We start from the raw sequence: 18,668 nt of genomic DNA on the forward strand, positions 1-18,668 counted from the left end.
AGACTGAACGCTCAGATGTCAGGGTTTTCCATCTGTTGAGGTCTATTCCTAAGGCATTCAGATCCCGCTTGCAGATATCCTTGTATCGCAGCTATGGTCTCCCTGTGGGGCTATTTCCCTGCACTAATTCTCCATACAGGAGATCCTTTGGAATCCGACCATCAGCCATTCTCACGACATGCCCAAACCAACATAGAGGTCACTGTTTCAGTAATGTATACATGCTGAAAATTCCAGCTCGTTCTAGGACTAGTCTATTAGAAACTTTGTCCTGCCAGGTGATACCAAAAATCTGTCGGAGGCAACGCATATGGAAGGTGTTCAGCTTCCTCTCCTGCCATGCACAAAGGGTCAAGGACTCACTGCAGTACAGGAGTGTGCTCAGGACACAGGCTCTATAGACCTGGATCTTGGTATGTGTTGTCAGCTTCTTACAGTATTGAGCCATACTCTCTTTGTGAGTCTAGAGAACATGGTAGCTGCTTTGCCAATGCGTTTATCCAGCTCGACATCTAGAGAGAGGGTGTCAGAGAAGGTTGAGCCAAGGTACACAAAATCATGAACAACCTACAATTCTTGTGTGGAAATGTTAATAGAGGGAGGTGAGTCTACACCCTGGCCCATGACTTGTGTTTTCTTCAAGCTGATTGAAGTCCAAAGTCTTGGCAGGCCTTGCTGAAATGATTCATGAGTTGTTGGAGGTCTTCAGCAGAGTGGGCAACAATGGCTGCATCATCTGCAAAGAGGAAGTCCTGCATGCATTTCAGTTGGACTTTGGTCTTTGCTCTCAATCTAGAGCAGTGGTGTCGAACTGTGGCCCTCCAGATGTTCTTGGACTTCAACTCCCAGAAGCCTTCACCACCACCTCTGCTGGCCAGTATTTCTGGGAGTTGAAGGCCAAGAACATCTGGAGGGCCACAGTTCGACACCACTGATCTAGAGAGATTAAAGAGCTTTCCGTCTGATCTAATCCGGAGATAGACACCTTCTGTTGCAGTTCCAAAGGCATGCTTCAGCATGACAGCAAAAGAGATCCCAAAAAGGGTTAGTGCGAGGACACAGCCCTGTTTCACTCCGTTTCGGATGTCAAAGGGATCTGATGTTGAGCCATCAAAAACTACAGTGCCTTTCATTCCCTCATGGAAGGGTCTGATGATGTTAAGGAGACGAGGTGGACATCCAATCTTGGGAAGTATTTTAAAAAGGCCATCCCTGCTAACCAAGTCAAATGCTTTTGTAAGGTCTATGAAGGCCACTAAGAGTGGCTGTTGTTGTTCCCTGCATTTCTCCTGCATCTGTCGGAGGGAGAATACCATGTCAGTGGTGGATCTATTAGCTGGAAATCCACACTGTGATTCTGGATAGACTCTGTCTACAAGCACCTGGAGCCTCTTCAGCACAACACAGGCAAGCAGCTTCCCTACAACGCTAAGAAGAGAGATGCCACAGTAGTTATTGCAGTCACCCCTGTCTCCTTTGTTCTTGTACAATGTGACGATGTTTGCATCCTTCATGTCCTGTGGTACTCCACCTTCCCTCCAACAGAGACAAAAGACTTCATACAGTTCGGTGGTGATGGTCTCCTTACAGCATTTCAGCACTTCAACAGGGATGTTGTCCCTTCCAGGTGCCGTGCCGGAGGCGAGGGAATCCAAGGCCGCTTTTATTTCTGCTAACGTTGGTTTGCTGTTCAGCTCTTCTAAGACAGGCAGGCACTCAATGTTATTTAATGCTTCTTCGGTTACTACATTCTCTCTGGAATATAGCTCAGAGTAGTGCTGCACCCTACATTCCATCTGCTGTGCTCGGTCTTGGATGATCACACCTGTAGCAGACTTCAAGGGAGCAGATTTCTTCTGTATTGGACCTAAGGCCTGCTTGATACCGTCATACATTCCTTTGATGTTACCTGTGTCCATTGCTATTTGTATCTGAGAGCAAAGCTGAAGCCAATAATCATTGGAGCATCTCCTGGCAGCCTGTTGGACATGGCTACGGGCAGCTCGAAGAGCTTGCAAGTTGTACTCGCTAGGACAGGCTTTGTATGCTGCTAGAGCTCTTCTCTTATCCTCGATGGCTGGCATTAACTCCTCCGAATGGGCTTTGAACCAGTCAGCCATCTTTTTGGTCTTCTTTCCAGAAGTATAATATCTGGCTTATTAAAATCAACTGTTTTATCTCTCATAACCTGCTTGTCCCAGACTAGTTTTGCAATATTGTTTCCTAAAACTGGTGCAGGTGACTGGAATTTATAATACTGAGGAATATTCCATAAGATTTCGCAGATCGCTTAAAAGTGATCTGTGCATGTTGGTTATGCCTAAACTTATAATCTGTTGATATCCAGCTGTGATGTGATTAATTGTTTCTTTACATTCATGCCAGGTGCTGCCTATGTATATCATCTATACCCTGCTTCATAATTATTTGCTGATAATATCTAGTGCAAATAACTTCATCCTGGGTTATGTATACAAATCCCTAAGTTTTGGCCTGAATTTAAATCACAGGCTTGATTGTTGCTTATTCACATTATCATCCAAGAGTTAACTAGAGGGCTGTCCATATAATGGTTTCTCAAGCCATGCATCCCTGCCTGTGAAACTATCATTAACATAGGTTGGTTCTTATTTATGGCTTGCCTTTCCAACATCATATTTCTATGCTTTTCCTGCCCTCTAGTTTAAAACTACAGAGAACAGTGAGTTTTTGTGAAAAAGAATTGAAGCTGCATATTTTAAAGTAAGACTATCTGCAACTGAACTGCAGCATCCAATATTTTTATCAGATGGACAGAGGCATTCCAAGCATGTTCTAAACCATCAGGGGATATTAATTTAAAAACCCTATGTTACATGGAAAGAGAATTTGGAAGCTGACCTGGGTTCCTTTTTTGACTTTTAAAACAGTAATGCCTGCACAGATGTCCAGAGTTTACACTACATACCCAAGGTCAGAACCATTATTTAGCATGTGCTAATCTGGAATTTCTGTTACCTCCCATTCCCCTATTAAAATCATTCATATGGATTTGGGTCTCTTACTCATGTTACGCTATAATGTGAAATACAATGCATTTTGCCATTGTGTATGGTGAAATTGTTAAATATCTGTCTGCTCTTGTCTGCTGGATTGATAATGCATTTTCACCATTACATTTCCACAAAGAAAATGATTTATAGTGAGGTAGTTGAGTACAATTGCATATTTTCTATCTTTTAAAAGCCACAACAATTGTATAATGCTGTGTACTAACCACAAGAAAGAAAGAAAGAAAGAAAGAAAGAAAGAAAGAATCTGTGCCAACCATAGACTCAAGAAGAGGAAATCAACAAGGTTGTCTTAATTGCTTTTAACACAGATGGTGACACAGTGTTTAAGCACAGTTTCATATTTGTATGATGACACAGAGAGCAGTGAACATGACATGTTGGTTTTCTTGTTTATCTTCAGTTTATGTTTTAAACACCCTGCTTCAATGGGCTCAGCCTTATCAATGTGTCTTATCTGAGGGCCTTGTGTTCCTCCAGATGGGGGCTGGACTCCAGCTTCCATCAGTCCTAGCCAGAGTGGCCAACAGTTGGGACTGTCAGGTCTGCAACACTTCCTTTTTAGATATTCAGAGACAAACCCTGAGACCAGGGGGCAGGCCTTTGTGATGTCATGGAGTGGGGTCCTTCTCAGGTCACACGGATAGGTACTTGTGAGATCACAGAAACAGGGCAGGTAAGGTTTCGAGGAAATGGGCATAAGATGAATACAGGTGAAACTGGGCAATATGGCAATCTAAAGCCAAGACGAAAATTTTCATGGCTGAGCACCTGACAAAGTGCACTCTGCAACATAGGAGTTGTTGTTGTTCCCACTAAAGTTGGTATCTTGTGTAACCTTACATCAAATACATAACACAAGGTGTTTTTTCTCAGGCCCTTCATTGCTGCTGAATCTTATTGAAGGCTAAGGCTTATAAAACAAGACTTCTGAGTTACAACACTGACATGCATGCGCTACGTGGCACAGTGGGTCCAAATGCATGTACCCATTGGTACTCTTTCAAGTCCTCCCTACCTAGGTTCCCCTTTTTCTTTAAAGTTCTTGGCACTGAACAAAGGCACCCCGGAGCCAGCTGAAAATGAATTGAGATATACAGAAATTAACTTTTCTTGCCTACCAGCACTGTTTGCCCTTGGAGACCTGGGGAAACAGCACTTTGCTTGGCAGTGCTTTCTACTCAGCAGTAAATATTCTGACATATTTTAGGATCTGAGATCCCATAAATGTGGGTTAAGTTATAGAGGGAAATGTACAAATTTATAGCATTCCTGACAAATGGGGATATATGTGTCAGTATTAAATTCTTCCTCATTCTATTGGGATCTTTCCTCTTTGTGTTGTGGAGAGTGGGGGCAAGGCTTGAATGTTGTCATTCTGACTATTGCCCTAGTTACAGAAAAATTCTTTGAGTCGTAGTCTGTGGGGAAAGGTTTCTAAGTCTCCACAGAGCTATATCGTCTGTGTGGGTTTGGTGGGACAGAAAGACAGGCCCCATGAAAGGACTAACTCTTCTTCTTGGCTCAGTTTGTGGCTAGATAAATGTATGATGTTCTTTTCTAAGCCTATGGTGTTCTTGTTGTGGCCAAAGTGGTTCTGTAGTACGTTAGTTTTTTCTTTCTTTTTTTCTTCATGGAATTGAGTTGTGCATCATAGATGTTTTTCCTTGTGGTGATGAATATTTGTGCGGTATCTCCTACAGAAGGCTGGTACTGTATGTGTTGTTCCAGATCTGTAATATCCTTCTAGATTTTCTTCTGTTTGCTGTAGTGGACGTTGATCAGATGGTTCAGTGTTTTTTGGGAGAGAGTGTAGCACAATCTTTATCCATAGTCCATGGGATATGTTGAATGTAAAGGGTTTATTTCTCTAAGTCTCTTGGGGATGCAGTCTTGTTTGCATTTGATGAGGAACATGATGAACTTGTGCAAGTTTCTTCATGAGGTTGATGGATCTCCACTCTATTTGGCTAAATTCAGTGCCTTTCATAGTTGTATTTTTAGAAGAGGTAGCTGTGTTAGTTTGTGCAAGCATATCAGACAAAATCCAAATAAAACAAGACAAGACAAAAACATGTGGCACCTTAAAGACCAACTATTATATTTTAATGTAAACTCTTGTGGATACTTCCATTAAGAACAGGTTGAAATGGAATGAAATGTAGATGAAATATCAGTTTCATATTCTATATGTTCATTGGTTACATGTAGTGATTAGGCCTATGTTTGTTTTATGGCCCTGCTGTAAAAATACTTCAGGAAGACAGAAAAGTTATACCAGGACTGAGCAGACATGAGAGGTAGGGTGGGGGGAGGAGAGAAAAGAGAGAGCGCAGCGGGGTGGGTGGGAGTTGGAGATGTAGTTAACCTCAAGAGGGGAAAGAAATGATGAAATAAGTTGGCAGAGGAATCATATAAGTTATTGTAGGAAATATAGACAATTTTTACCCTAGAGCCTTGTGATGAAAGATGGACTTAGTAGTTGTGAAGAAAATAACAGTGGCAGTGGATAAGAGTAGATTTGGTAATGGCTTAAGAAACTTAGCTTATATTCAGTCCATTTCTATGAGTGTCCATCATGCGTATAAATTTTATTTCAGCTGTTTCCCTCTGTATTCTTGATTTGTAATGATTCTGTTCTAGAGTAGTGACTTTTAAATCACAGAGTGACCTGGCAGATTGAAATGGTTGGAGACAGGTTTCTGTGTATTGTGGTTTCTGATGTCGTGTTTGTAGTTTGTCCTATGTAGAGTGCAGAGGAGCATTGTTGGCAAAAGATGGCATAGATTACATTCGCTGAAGAACAAGTGAATCTTCCTTTGATATTGTGTATGGCATTGTTAGGTCCCATGTCTCTGTTGTAAGAATAGATGTATAGGCAGAATTGGAATCTAGGTCTTTGACAGGGTTTAGTTGCCCTGGGGAGTGAGGTGTTCTTGTCTCATTGGTCTATTTGGATTTACCCTAATTTGATAAAATTATGAACACTTGTGTGTTGTTTAAATGAATGTGACTGCATAGCATTATAGGCTTGTCACTGAGATGGTAAATCTGTCCGGGTTATACTGCATTTAACAACAGATTGCATGGATGAGGGCTCACATGATTGAATATTTCTCGATAAAATACAACATCCTTTCACATACTAGTAATACCTGCATGTAGGGAGTGACTGGGGACCAAGCAATGACATAGGACTTACTCAATATTAACCACAGTTTTTTTAGAGTGACAAACGTGTTAAAGCTGAATGGAAGTACAGCAGTGATGCATGACATCCATAAAAGAGCACTAAGCCAAGTTGGAGAGAAAGGACAAAAGCAAACACCCACCTGGGATTAATGGTCCTCAACATTTATATTTGGACAGAGCAGCCACTTTTCCATGCTGGTATGGGATTCATAGAGTTGTAGTTCAGCAAAATAACTTTTACAATCTCTTGTTTTGACATAGGATGAAAAAGGTTTGTTGAGTCTTACAGTGCAACTTCTCAGTGTTGCATCTCTGGCAGGGCACAAGGTTTAGCAAATAATCCAAGGAGCCTAACCTGCCCCATCCCTCCATTGAAACAGGAAACCCATCTTTTACATGTCCAGTTTCTGGAAAGACTAGGAGACTACTGTCAGTTTAGTAAAAACCATGCTGTGTTCTAAATGCTGGATTAATACTTTGAAAGCCTAGTTACTTGAGCAATGAATAATAATTTGTCAGATTTATTAACTGAAGCAGCCACTGAGTACATACAGACATGTTCTTCTCCAATATTATAAGATGTCTAAAGGAAACACAGCTCACAGTGCCTTGCTTCATTTTCCTCTTGTCATCGGTTTGTAAAATTAGGAGGTGTACACAGATGCATTAGATTATAGAGAAATATTGGTTTCCCTAAACTGGTAGCACTTCAGATAGCCTGAACCAAATCACATTGTGTTGGGTGGGATGGGGGTAGACTGGAAAGTGCTATGGGAAATGATTCTGCTCTTTACATTGCTGCTTTTCATGTTGCTTTACACAGTCTTTTCTTTCAATAGTAAAGCCTTTTATTGCAATGTAATCTGAGAGCAATACAAACTGATCAGATCCAAAAATGAGGAGAAAAGATTTGGCCTGTCTCAAGGCTTCTCAGAATCAGAGTTTTTAAATAGGTATATTGATGCAAATGGATATTTAGTTTATTTGTTGTTGTTTTTAATTGGGGTGTTAACAGCACTATTGTACATAAACATGTTTGCTGGTACAGAGCAAAGGTGAATGCTTAATATCAGATTTTTGAAATATGTTTGTAATACAGGACTGCTTGCCATGGATAAGAATATAAAATGTAAAAATGGTGGGGAAACAAAATCCAGAATAAAGATTGATTGATTGTTTAAATTTTATTTTATTTATATCCCATATTTTTTCCAAGGCACTCAAAGCATCGTACAGCAAGTAAGAAGTATATGTATAAAATCACAATAAATGAAGATAGTATCATTAAAATAGAATTAAACCAGAAGAATGTTATGAACATCATTAGTTAAAAAAATTTAAACAAATTTAAAATCCCCATTTAAAATGCAAATAAAAATATGCTGTATTTCCCTCTAAAAATACAATTCAGTAAGAACATTTTGAGATTAAAAGTGAATTCAAAAATGAGGATTTTTGCCTCCCTGTAGAAGGACTATGTGGAGGAAGCCAACCTAACCTTTTGGGGTAGAGAACTCTATAGACTGGGATCAACCACTGAAAATGCCCTCCTTCAGGTCCTTACCAAATGTGCCTGGAATGGTGATGTGACTGAAAGGTGTTCTCAAAATCTCAAAGACTGGTGTGTGTGTGGGAATTATATTGGGAGTTATGACCCATCAAATAGTCTGGACTAAACATGGAGACAAATAAAATAAATTGTGATATTAATCAGAAATAGCTGATTTGTGTAATATTTGTCACTTTGTATTGTGGAGGCCCTGACAAATATGAAGTGATGAATATTTACCCTTTTTATTTGTCTCTTTCTTGGGCTGAATGTTATGAATTTGTGTATACTCATCATAGGTAGAGGAAAGTGAGAAAGAGATAGCTCTGCACTGTTTTTTGTTTTGTTTTGGAGCCCTCTTACTCATGGAGGGTGACAACTCTGGAGCAGAGATCCTCCACTTTCTGTGGACACTCTCTGAGTCAAGATCCTGATTTTCCATGATTCTGATTCACACAAAGACCATTCATAGATAGCAGAGCTATCTCTCATTCAGGCACATACAAGATTGCGACAAAACTAGAAACAGAGGAGGGTTATATCATTCTCATTTAGGAGTGAGAATACACAAATTAACAAGACGCCATAGATTGCTTAGTTAAGCAAGATTTTGAATGCATCATTTGAAGTTGGCTTGCTTAGGAAATAAACAATGCTTCCTTTAAACCAGGACTGCCGACAGAATATTAGGCCAGGATTCATGAAGAGTCAAGCAAAGCTATGCAGATGTCTGCTTCTTGGCCACACTGGGGCAGGGGAAGGTAAAATGAAGTCTCAAATTCATGCAGGCCCATGGTTCAAAGTGACACACAAACAACATTCCATCTTGATTATTTTGCTTCAGTGTGGCAGTGCCATAGTTAATTGCTGTGTGAAGTGGCAATGTATATGGAAGTGCAATTAGTCTTGTACTGTGGCGTATATTTTCTAGCTCCGTCTCAAAACAAAAATAAGGAGGTCTAGGATATAGTCAACACTTTTTTACAGACTGACAGATTCTCAGACACACCACATCCAATTTCTTTGGTGGTGTAACAAAACAAAATCCCTTAAATGTAAAATCATACCTTTTGTGGTATGGACTCCATGGACAGATATTGTAGGCTGATTGTGACAATCTCCATATGCTAGGAACTTATCTTCCCCATGCTACTCGTAGTTATAGCTTTGAGCTGCCCTTTCTTGTTAATTGTTTTATGAATGGTCTCTTATTTTTATATAATTTTAATGGTACTGGTGTACTTAAGTTTTTAATAATATATATATTTTAAAAATTCAGAGTAGGACTCTTAAGAGTTTTGATGAATTTCATATTTTCTTCAACTGCTTTTCAATTTAAAATATTTGAACTAAACATTTAAAGAGTAATAATTATTGGTAATAATTATTTTGTTGTTGTTGAAAGACAGGATGGGAAGTTTGGGAAAACTGCCATTAAACTAATATTACCATCTTTTTTTCCCCCTTTCCTTTTCTTTTGCAGTTGAATATGACAGGGAATTCACACCATATCAGAGGCACCACAAAGAGTTCAAGTTCAATTTGTCTCAGATTCCTGATGGAGAGACTGTTACAGCTGCAGAATTCCGAATCTACAAGGACTGTGTTTTGGGAGGCTTTAAAAACCAAACATTTCTGATTAGCATTTATCAGGTCTTGCAAGAACATCAGAACAGGTTTGTGCTTTTTACTACTATGGTTATGAAACTCAGAGAATGGAAGTCTACAAATCTTAATGAGAAACAGATATGTAGTAATCAAGGAGAATTGTAATCTGTGGCTAGAAAATTCCTTATACTGTATTTGTGCCTGTTTGTGTTTGCTGCCATTTGGTTGAGACATTTTGATTTTCAAGTTGGCAATCCTATGCATACCTACCTGACAGTGTCATTCAGTAAGGCTAACTTCGGAGGAGAGGGACGTAAATATATGAGAGATGTAGACATACAGGATTATAGTGTTAAGCTTTTTATAAGCTCTGTTGCAGTAGCTTTGGCTGGTCATTTATTATCTACAATTGCCATGATGATAGGTCCATCATCCTGGCTAAAATCCAAAGGTAGTGGTTACCAGACATCATTTCAAACAAGAAGGTCTTACAGTGCTTCTTAAAGATGTCCCGGCTTGGGTTTTGATGAATCTCTAGGGAGAGATGTCTCCATCACTGATGTCTATGCTTATTTCTTTGATAATGATTAGTTGGGTGAAAGCCATGGAAACACAGCTGCATCTAGAATGTTGTTCAGATAATTGCTATCCAGTGTCTAAAATAAAAATAAAATGAGTAAGCCATGTAACCTTGATTAGAGATCAAGAAATGTGTGCAAATCTTTTTATTTTTCAAAAACCAGATTTGCCCTTATTAAATTACAAAAATGACATTACATTTGGTGGTATACCAAAACAAGGGCTGCCAATTTACCTGTCTTGTCATTTTATTATTACTTTTTTGCTTAAGTAGTATGACATTTTATTATCTTATGACCAAAATCCTATTGGTGTTTGTGTAACTTGCCATGGCTAGTTGATGAGGTACTGAGGTGCACCTCACTTAATGCTGTCTGGTGCATGACCAGGGACACAAATAAGACATGCCCAGGTACCTCATCAGTTAATCACAATTAGGTGTGGCAAGTGATGCATACCTTATACAAACACTAGTAGGAATCTGGCCTACATATTTATTTATTTCGGGTATATTTTTATAGAGAATTGACTTGTACAGTCATGTGAAAGAGAAAATACATTCTCTTTGCATTCTATGGTTTTATGTATCAGAACATAATAAAAAACAATCTGGCCCTTAACAAGTCTGTAATCAGGCAAATACAACTTCAGATGAATGACAACACATGACATATTGCATGGGGTCATGATTTATTTAACAAAATAAAGCCAAAATGGAGAATCCACGGGTGAAAAACTAAGTACACCTTATGATTCAATAGCTTGTAGAACCACCTTTTGCAGCAATGAATAGTTCTTTGTATGACTTTTTCAGTCTCACATTGTTGTGGGAAATTTTTGACCCACTCTTCTTTACAACGTTGCTTCAGTTCATTGTGATTTGTGAGCATTTGTTTATGCACAGCAGTCATAAGGTCCTATCACAGCATTTCAGTCAGGTTGAGGTCTGGACTTTGATTGGGTCATTGCAACACCTTGATCTTTTTCTTCTTTAGCTATTCTTTTATGGACTTGCTGGTGTGCTTGGGATCATTGTCCTGTTGCATGATCCAATTTTGAGCAAGCTTTAGCTGTGGGAGAGATGGCCTCACATTTGACTCTAGAATACTTTGGTATACAGAGGAGTTAATGGTTACCTCAGTGACTGCAAGATGCTCAAGTCCTGTGGCTGCAAAACAAACTCAAATCATCACTCCTCTACCACTATGCTTGATAGTTGGTGTAGCAAACAGCCCTGACCTCACCTGCCCGTCACCACTGAACATTGACGCAGGAGCCAATGAGTGAATGGAAGGCGGAGCCAAGGGAGGAGGGAGCTAGATATAAAGACTGGTGGCTGGAGTCTGAGAGAGAGAGAGAGAGAGACTGACTGAGGCCGAGACCGAGACCGAGACTGTGACTGTGACTGTGTGACTGTGTGTAACTTAAAAGTGGACGAAGAGTGAGTTAGAGAACTGTAAGAGTGTAGATTGAAGCAGAGGGTTAAAAGAGATTTGAAGCAATATCTTAACCAATTCAAATATAAGTGATTCACAACCTGTAATCTACCCCATGAGTATCTATTGATTATTAACTTCCCTGATTAAATAAAAGACTTATGTTCTGACAGCACAATACTTAATTGATATTAAAGCATTAATATCTGGTGGCAGCGAAGAAGAAAGAATCTCGTGAAGGCCTGGGGGGATAGGGACTTCAGAGGGGATCGCGACAGTTGGTATGAAGTTTTTGTTCTGATACGCTGTTTTTTGTTTTCACCAAATATGGCACTGTGCATTATGGCCAAACATGTCCACTTTGGTCTCATCTGTCCAAAGGACATGATTCCAGAACGCTTGTGATTTGTCCAGATGCAACTTTGCAAACCTAAGCTGTACTGACATGTTCTTTTTAGAGAGAAGAGGCTTTCTCCTGGCATCGCTTCCAAACAAAACACACGTGTTCAGTTGTTTTCTAATTGTACTGCCATGAACTTTAACATTTCACTTGCTAACTGAGGCTTGTAGAGTTTGAGATGTAACTCTTGGATTTTTTGCAATTTGTCTGAGCATTGAATGGTCTGACCTTTGGATGAATTTGCTTGGACGTTCCACTCCTGAGATGATTAGTGTCATGAATGTTTTCCACTTCTGAACAATCTTTGTCACAGTAGAATGATGAACTTTTATAACCCTACCCAGATTGATGGGCAGCAACAATTGCTTCTCTGTGATTATTTCTGATGAGTTTCCTCCTTGGCATTCTGTTAGCACACACCTGAATGCTCAAGAACAGCAAACTGCTAAAACTTCAGCTTTTATAGAGGTAGTCACACTTGCTGCTGATCATTTCTCAAGGGTATTTGGTTAGCAGCATCTGGCTGCTACCTAGCGTCTTTATTCCTATGGAAGCTGTAAGAGTATACTTTGTTTTTCATGCATCGCTTCTCCGTTTTGGCATTATTTTTGTTAAATAAATCATGACACAGTGCAATATATCATGTGTTGTTGTTCATCTGAGGTTTAATTTACCTGATCTTCACATAACTGTAAGTCACCTCTATAGAATAAACACTTAAAGTCAGAAACTATTGAAAAATCCTGGTCAATGTTATTTATGCCTGAAGGTTTTCTATAAATAATATTTTATGAAAAAATATAAAATATTTTACATATCAAGAGCCAAAATACTGTAATTAAAAACAAACAAAGAAAGAAAAGGAAATTAACTAGTGAGCCATTTGACACCTTTCTACTTCAGTCATGCCCACTTGGGCACGAGCAGCTGACCAGACTGGAAAATGGCGAAACAGTAATACATAAGAACATGAATATTTAGGAAATAACAAGTCAGGTCAGTTGCCCTGTTTAGATATTAAATATGGTAGGAAGAATGTTTGCTTTTTGTAAGGGAGCTAGTTGGGTAACAAGTGAGATTTCTATATGATGAGAAGATGAATGGATTGGAGATCTAGAAGGATGTCTGAAGATAAAGAATTTGAGAATTAGTCTCTTAGGATAGTGTGTGGCTTAGTGTGCTTGTATTTGTATGTAAAAAAGTATAGATCTGATCCATGTCTGGTGGGTATACATATGGTAACAGGGGTGCATATCTTTCTAATTATGGATATAGAAGGGTTGTGGTTTTTATGGTTTCCTATTTTAAAAATGAAAACCCAGTAACAATCCACAAAACTCTTCCAATCTTGCTGTGTATCTGGACTACATTTTAATTTGTGTTTTGTTTTAATTGATTAGAGACTAATTTGATGCCTGCCTCTGCAGACTTATCTTATCGGCTAGCTGAGAAGGCATATATTATGTCATCTGATACTTGCACAAGATGTGTCAAATGGAGACCTCTAGATATTCAAAGCATCATTAAACACTTTTCTTAATTATCTGGGATTAAGTAGATGTTGGCATGTTAAAACAATGCATCCATTACATTACAATAATCAGATTTAAAATAACATTGAGATCAGATCCAACTGGTATGATTTCAGAAGTGTTCTCATGGGTGCATTTTATATACACCAGAAATGCTCCAATGAGTGAACACAGGTATCCCTAATACAAACACATACATGAACACACAAGAATGGTGCTTTTTTTAAAAAAAAAACTTGATTTCTCTGTAGATTCCTTGAATAATTCACCTAGAGATAAATTTACTTAGAAAAACATGGTTCTCTATCTCATTTACTTTATTTTCCCAATCCCTACTTCCTTGAGTTTAAAATAAAAACCCCATGACAAGTATATTTTCTTAATTTTTGCTTCTGTTGTGTTGATGATTCATTTGGAATATATTATTTTCATTTCCTATTGGGAACAGACTTTTCAGACTCAATAGCAGAGCGGCACACAACTTTTTTTTTTAAGTAAGCCAACAAAATTTATAAGAGACAGAGTTCTAGCAACTGTTCCATAATAAGCCAAATTAAAACAGCTGTCTTTTACTTTAAAAAAAAAACTTGTCATCTTTTACTTTGAGACTAATGGTCTAAATAAAGATGTCATGTTTCTAAAAAATTTTATGAAATGGTTTTATGTGATGATGAATCTGTAGGGATTTCTAAACTGAACCAGAAGGAGATTGCCTTGTAGTCAGTCTATGTGTATGATAAACACTTGATAGATTATATAAATTGATAAGTTGCATTGGTCCAGGATTGGCTTAGTGAAATTGAGCTGTAGTATGTCAGGCCCCAACATAGTTTTTAAAATTAGTGATCATGAACTCAAATTGAACCTTAAAAAATTGACTTGTTAAAGAATAATGGTTAGTAAAAGAATTCTGGACTGTAGGTGTTTGAATGCACCCCCATGTAAACAGAGTCCAGATGTAATGAAGTAGAACTTCAGGACATATGTTTAGCATGCCCCTTTCCCTGATGGTGCTACTGTAGTTTGTTATACACAGAGAACTTCCAAGTTGTTGAAAAGCTGTGGTTAAGTAATAAGGAGCCTGATTGCCCAGCAAGTCCTTCTTAATATATTTCTGTACCTGGATCTGGTATTAGAAGGGGGAGGGGGGAAGTAGGTGATAATCTGGGAATGCTAAGTGCGATTGAAGTCTGTGGAAGGTTCTCCTTTTCACTGTTATTTGGGCTTGGATTTTTGTTCTGTATGTTCACAAAGACAATTATTGAAACTTGCACAGAAATGTATGCCTGGAGTTGCTGTACTAGACTAGGTCTGACATTTAAACAGATTGCCCCCCCAATGACTGTTCATTGAAAACATATAATGGGAACTGAGAAATCCTTCTGACTGATATGAATAGGACTGTTCCTGGGAAGCATGGTAGCAGTGTGTGGTGGCAACAGCGTTTGGTGGGGCTAGTCCATTCAGCTTCATGTGCCCCGCACCACATGCATTTATTCAATGTGCAGAAGGGTATGTCTTCAGCCGAATCATGTCATTGTTGTAGCTGGGCACACAAGGGAAATTTTTCAGGCTGTGAATTAAAGGAACTGAGAGGTTCTTTAAATAGTTGGAAGTTGAATTTTACATATGGATTGGAAATTATCAGTTAGGTTCTGGACATGATGTAATTATATTGCAAAGACAGGATCCCCTAATAGGGAAGAAGCAAATTCAGAAAAATAAACCATTACTTTTAAGTGTGTTGGCTAAATCTTTAATGAAGTTGAGTTTTTGAATGTGATCATCGTTCAGATACACACCAGGAAATTCTTTTTAATTTAGCAAGATGTCTGAAGGGAATATTCTTGTAGTGCCACTATGTAAGGCAGCATAGAATTGACAATGGTGCTTGTGGAATTGTTGGAATATTGTAAATGTTTTTCAGCTTAATGTGATTTATGCATAATTCTTCTCTTTTCAAAGAGAGAGAGAGGGAGAGTTTAAAAGACTTGATTAATAACTTCAGTGAGGCTTGCTTTCTTCTCTCTCCTCATTTTCTCTCCCTAAAAAAAAAGTGGGGGGGGGGGGAGTTGTGGTAATGTTGGTTTTAAATCACATCCTCATTGCAGACCACATTTTTATCATCACAAAAACCACAAAAGTTTTTAGCAAAACATAATGAAAAGATTAATGATATTCTTATAAGGTAGGTCAGGTTTCTGGCCAACCTTAGCAGTCCCTTTGAGAAAATTATATAGTTTTTCTCCAATTGTTTTTGAAGGCAGCAACCTAGTAAAATAAAATTATGGTAACATTTGACCTCATTTTAAATGGAACCATTTAAGTTCAAACCATAACATTCTGCTACCTCTTTCCTGGTGTGTTATTTATTCTCTATGTCAGAGCACAGACATCTGTTGACCAAGTACCATTCACACAGCCCTACTGGAATGATTTGGGGGCTGGGACACTTGGGGACTGTTCTTGTGAATCCACCAATATAACCACAGAGAATGACTTGCCTCACCTCTGTTATGCTTCTCCAGTAAATTGATTTTTCCCTCTTCAGCAATATAATTGACTCTGTTCAAGACCATTCTCTATCTCACCTTGTTGTGGCTAATCCATGGCAGACTCTACTGTTTTGGTCACAATGATATAGGAACCAGGAGATAAACCTGTGTCATCCTATTGATCTCATTGGGGCTTGTGAAAGATTTCATCTCCAAATCGGATTCAGAAAGTTTAATACAAATTCTATATATTCCTGTAAGAGGAAGGAAGCAACTAGGAAAAGGGAATAGTGTTGGGAAGAGGAGTAAGACTTGTTTTGTTCCTGCCTCAGAGCTTGGATGTCATTCATTGTAAGTACCAACATGACTTGCCTCACATTACTTTTTGTGGTATTGAGGGCATGATTAGACTTCTTAAGGTATTGAGCTAATGAATAGAAGCGACTTATTATTTCATATTTTTCTGTTTTTAAAAGTATTAAGAATATAAATTAAAAAAAACAGGACATTCTTAACAGAATATTATTTCATCCACCCAAAATAAGGGTTAATATTAAAGGTAACATGTTATACTCATTAACGGTACTGACTAACGTTAACATGTTAAGATTATATTAGGAATTCACACACTCCATGGGAAAGGGTAGCTGTAACGGGTGCCCAAGTCGCTCCTGTCAATCACAGCGGAACCTCATGTGCATAAGCCAATGAGGGGACAGGAGAGGCAGAGGCAGAGTTTTGTCAGTTAGTCAGTTGGAGAGTTAGAGAGAAGAAGAAGTGAGGTTTACAGAGAGAGAGAAAGAGAATTATTACTAATAAATATACACTGGTTAAATTGAAAATAAGTAAACAAGAAGTGATCTAATGTGGAAAATAAAATATAATATTTCAATTATTGTGATATAATGAAAATGAATGAAGACCATACTGTATGTGATTCTGAGTTACCCTTTCATACCCTTTAATAAAACTAATTCTGTTGTTGGCAGCAAGTGTAAGAGAAACATTATTTACAGTGTGGATAGAAGAAATCCACTGGTGGCAGCGAGAGCCGCCAGCATGGACCCTTGGGTTGAGGGAAGCAAACAGGGACACGGGGTGTATGTCATAGTAGCGTCATCTAAATTTGACTGGATAATGAATCTCAAGTGCAGGAACACGTCTATGGTTGTAACCATTTAGTAATGCAGTTCCACAGGGTGAACTGTTTACACCAATGGTTCCCAAATTTGGGGGGGGGGGCAAATATTATCTGACTACAACTTCCAGAAGCCCTGGCTAGCACAGCCAATGGCTAGGGCTTCTAGGAATTGTAGTGCATGAACATTAGGGTCCTCAAGTTAGGAAATCACTTTCTCAGATTCTCCAGGGAGTACATTCATCCCCCACCCAAAGGGTTCATTCTCTCCATTGATTATTGCCATGGGAAACAACAGAATAATCTTTTAAGTTACAGATCATAACAGGGACATGAGGCTCTGCAAAAACAGGCAAAAGTAAACAAACACAATATACACTTTAAAAACAAATTAACTCCTCATAATTAAAATAATTATAAATTAGTAATATAAATATGTAGTACAGTGGTGCCCCGCATAGCGAGGTTAATCCGTTCCTAATTAACCATCGCTGTGGGGAAACATCGCTATACGGAACGGAAAACGCCATAGAAACGCATTAAACTTGGCAAACAGAAGGGGAAGATATGGAGGCAGTGACAGATTTTACTTTCTGATCACTGCAGATGATGACAGCAGCCACAGAATTAATTATCAGGAGGAAAGCAATGAGAAACCTAGACAGGATCTTAAAAAGCAGAGATATCACCTTGTCGACAAAGGTCCGCATAGTCAAAGCTATGGTTTTTCCAGTAGTGATGTATTGAACTGAGAGCTGGACCATAAAGAAGGCTGACCGCTGAAGAATTGATGCTTTTTAATTGTGGTGCTGGAGGAGTCTCTTGAGAGTCCCCTAGATTGAAAGGAGAACAAACCTATCCATTTTGAAAGAAATCATGCCTGAGTGCTCACTGGAAGGACAGATCCTGAAGCTGAGGCTCCAATACTTTGGCCATGTCATGAGAAGAGAAGAGTAGACTCCCTGGAAAAGACCCTGATGTTGGGAAAGTGTGAAGGCAAGAGGAGAAGGGGATGACAGAGGACAAGATGGTTGGACAATGTCACTGAAACTACCAACATGAATTTGACCAAACTCTGTGAGGCAGTGGAAGATAGGAGGGCCTGGAGTGCTGTGGTCCACGGGGTCACGAAGAGTCGGACATGACTTAACGACTAAACAACAACAAAACATGTATCCTGTCAATTAATGTAGTAAAAAGCCATCAATACTATACCTGTAGTTTCAGGAGGGGGACATTGCTTTACATACTCTTGATTATTTGTCAGGAGTACTTTACCAGTTTTATTGTGAGACATAATTTAGAGCTGTATGTGATAATCCTACAGTGTTGTCCAGTTTCCTGACATGTTGAGATTTCTGAGGAAACCCAGTTTGTGTTGTCTCATTCTCCCTTTCCCCACCAATCTTTGTGAAACAATACCTGCTTATCCAGTCAAGCTTCTTCCCCCCTTTTTGTCAAGTACTGTGTATCACCTAACATTACATCCAACGATACCGTGTTTCCCCCAAAATAAGACAGGGTCTTATATTAATTTTTGCTCCCCAAAATGCATTAGGGCTTATTTTCAGGGGTTGTTTTATTTTCATAAACAAAAATCTACATTTTTTCAAATACAGTCATGTCATCTTCTTCTGGTTGCCCCACAATGGTGGAAAGGGGGCGTTTCACTGAACTGGGGCTTATTTT

At 38.8% G+C, this 18,668-nt stretch overlaps 1 protein-coding gene across 2 annotated transcripts in view; it reads left to right on the forward strand.

Moving 5' to 3' along the window:
- Positions 1 to 18,668, forward strand: part of BMP6 (bone morphogenetic protein 6) — a 132,151-nt gene that overhangs the window by 89,166 nt on the left and 24,317 nt on the right. For both annotated transcript variants that reach the window (XM_078393426.1, XM_072998602.2), the window contains exon 2: positions 9,275 to 9,467. In XM_078393426.1, the coding sequence (XP_078249552.1) occupies positions 9,275 to 9,467 (193 nt within the window). The remainder of the gene's footprint in view (positions 1 to 9,274; positions 9,468 to 18,668) is intronic.

The sequence above is a fragment of the Pogona vitticeps genome, chromosome 4 (genome assembly GCF_051106095.1).
Source record: "Pogona vitticeps strain Pit_001003342236 chromosome 4, PviZW2.1, whole genome shotgun sequence".
In the NCBI taxonomy this organism is placed as follows: Eukaryota; Metazoa; Chordata; class Lepidosauria; order Squamata; family Agamidae; genus Pogona; species Pogona vitticeps.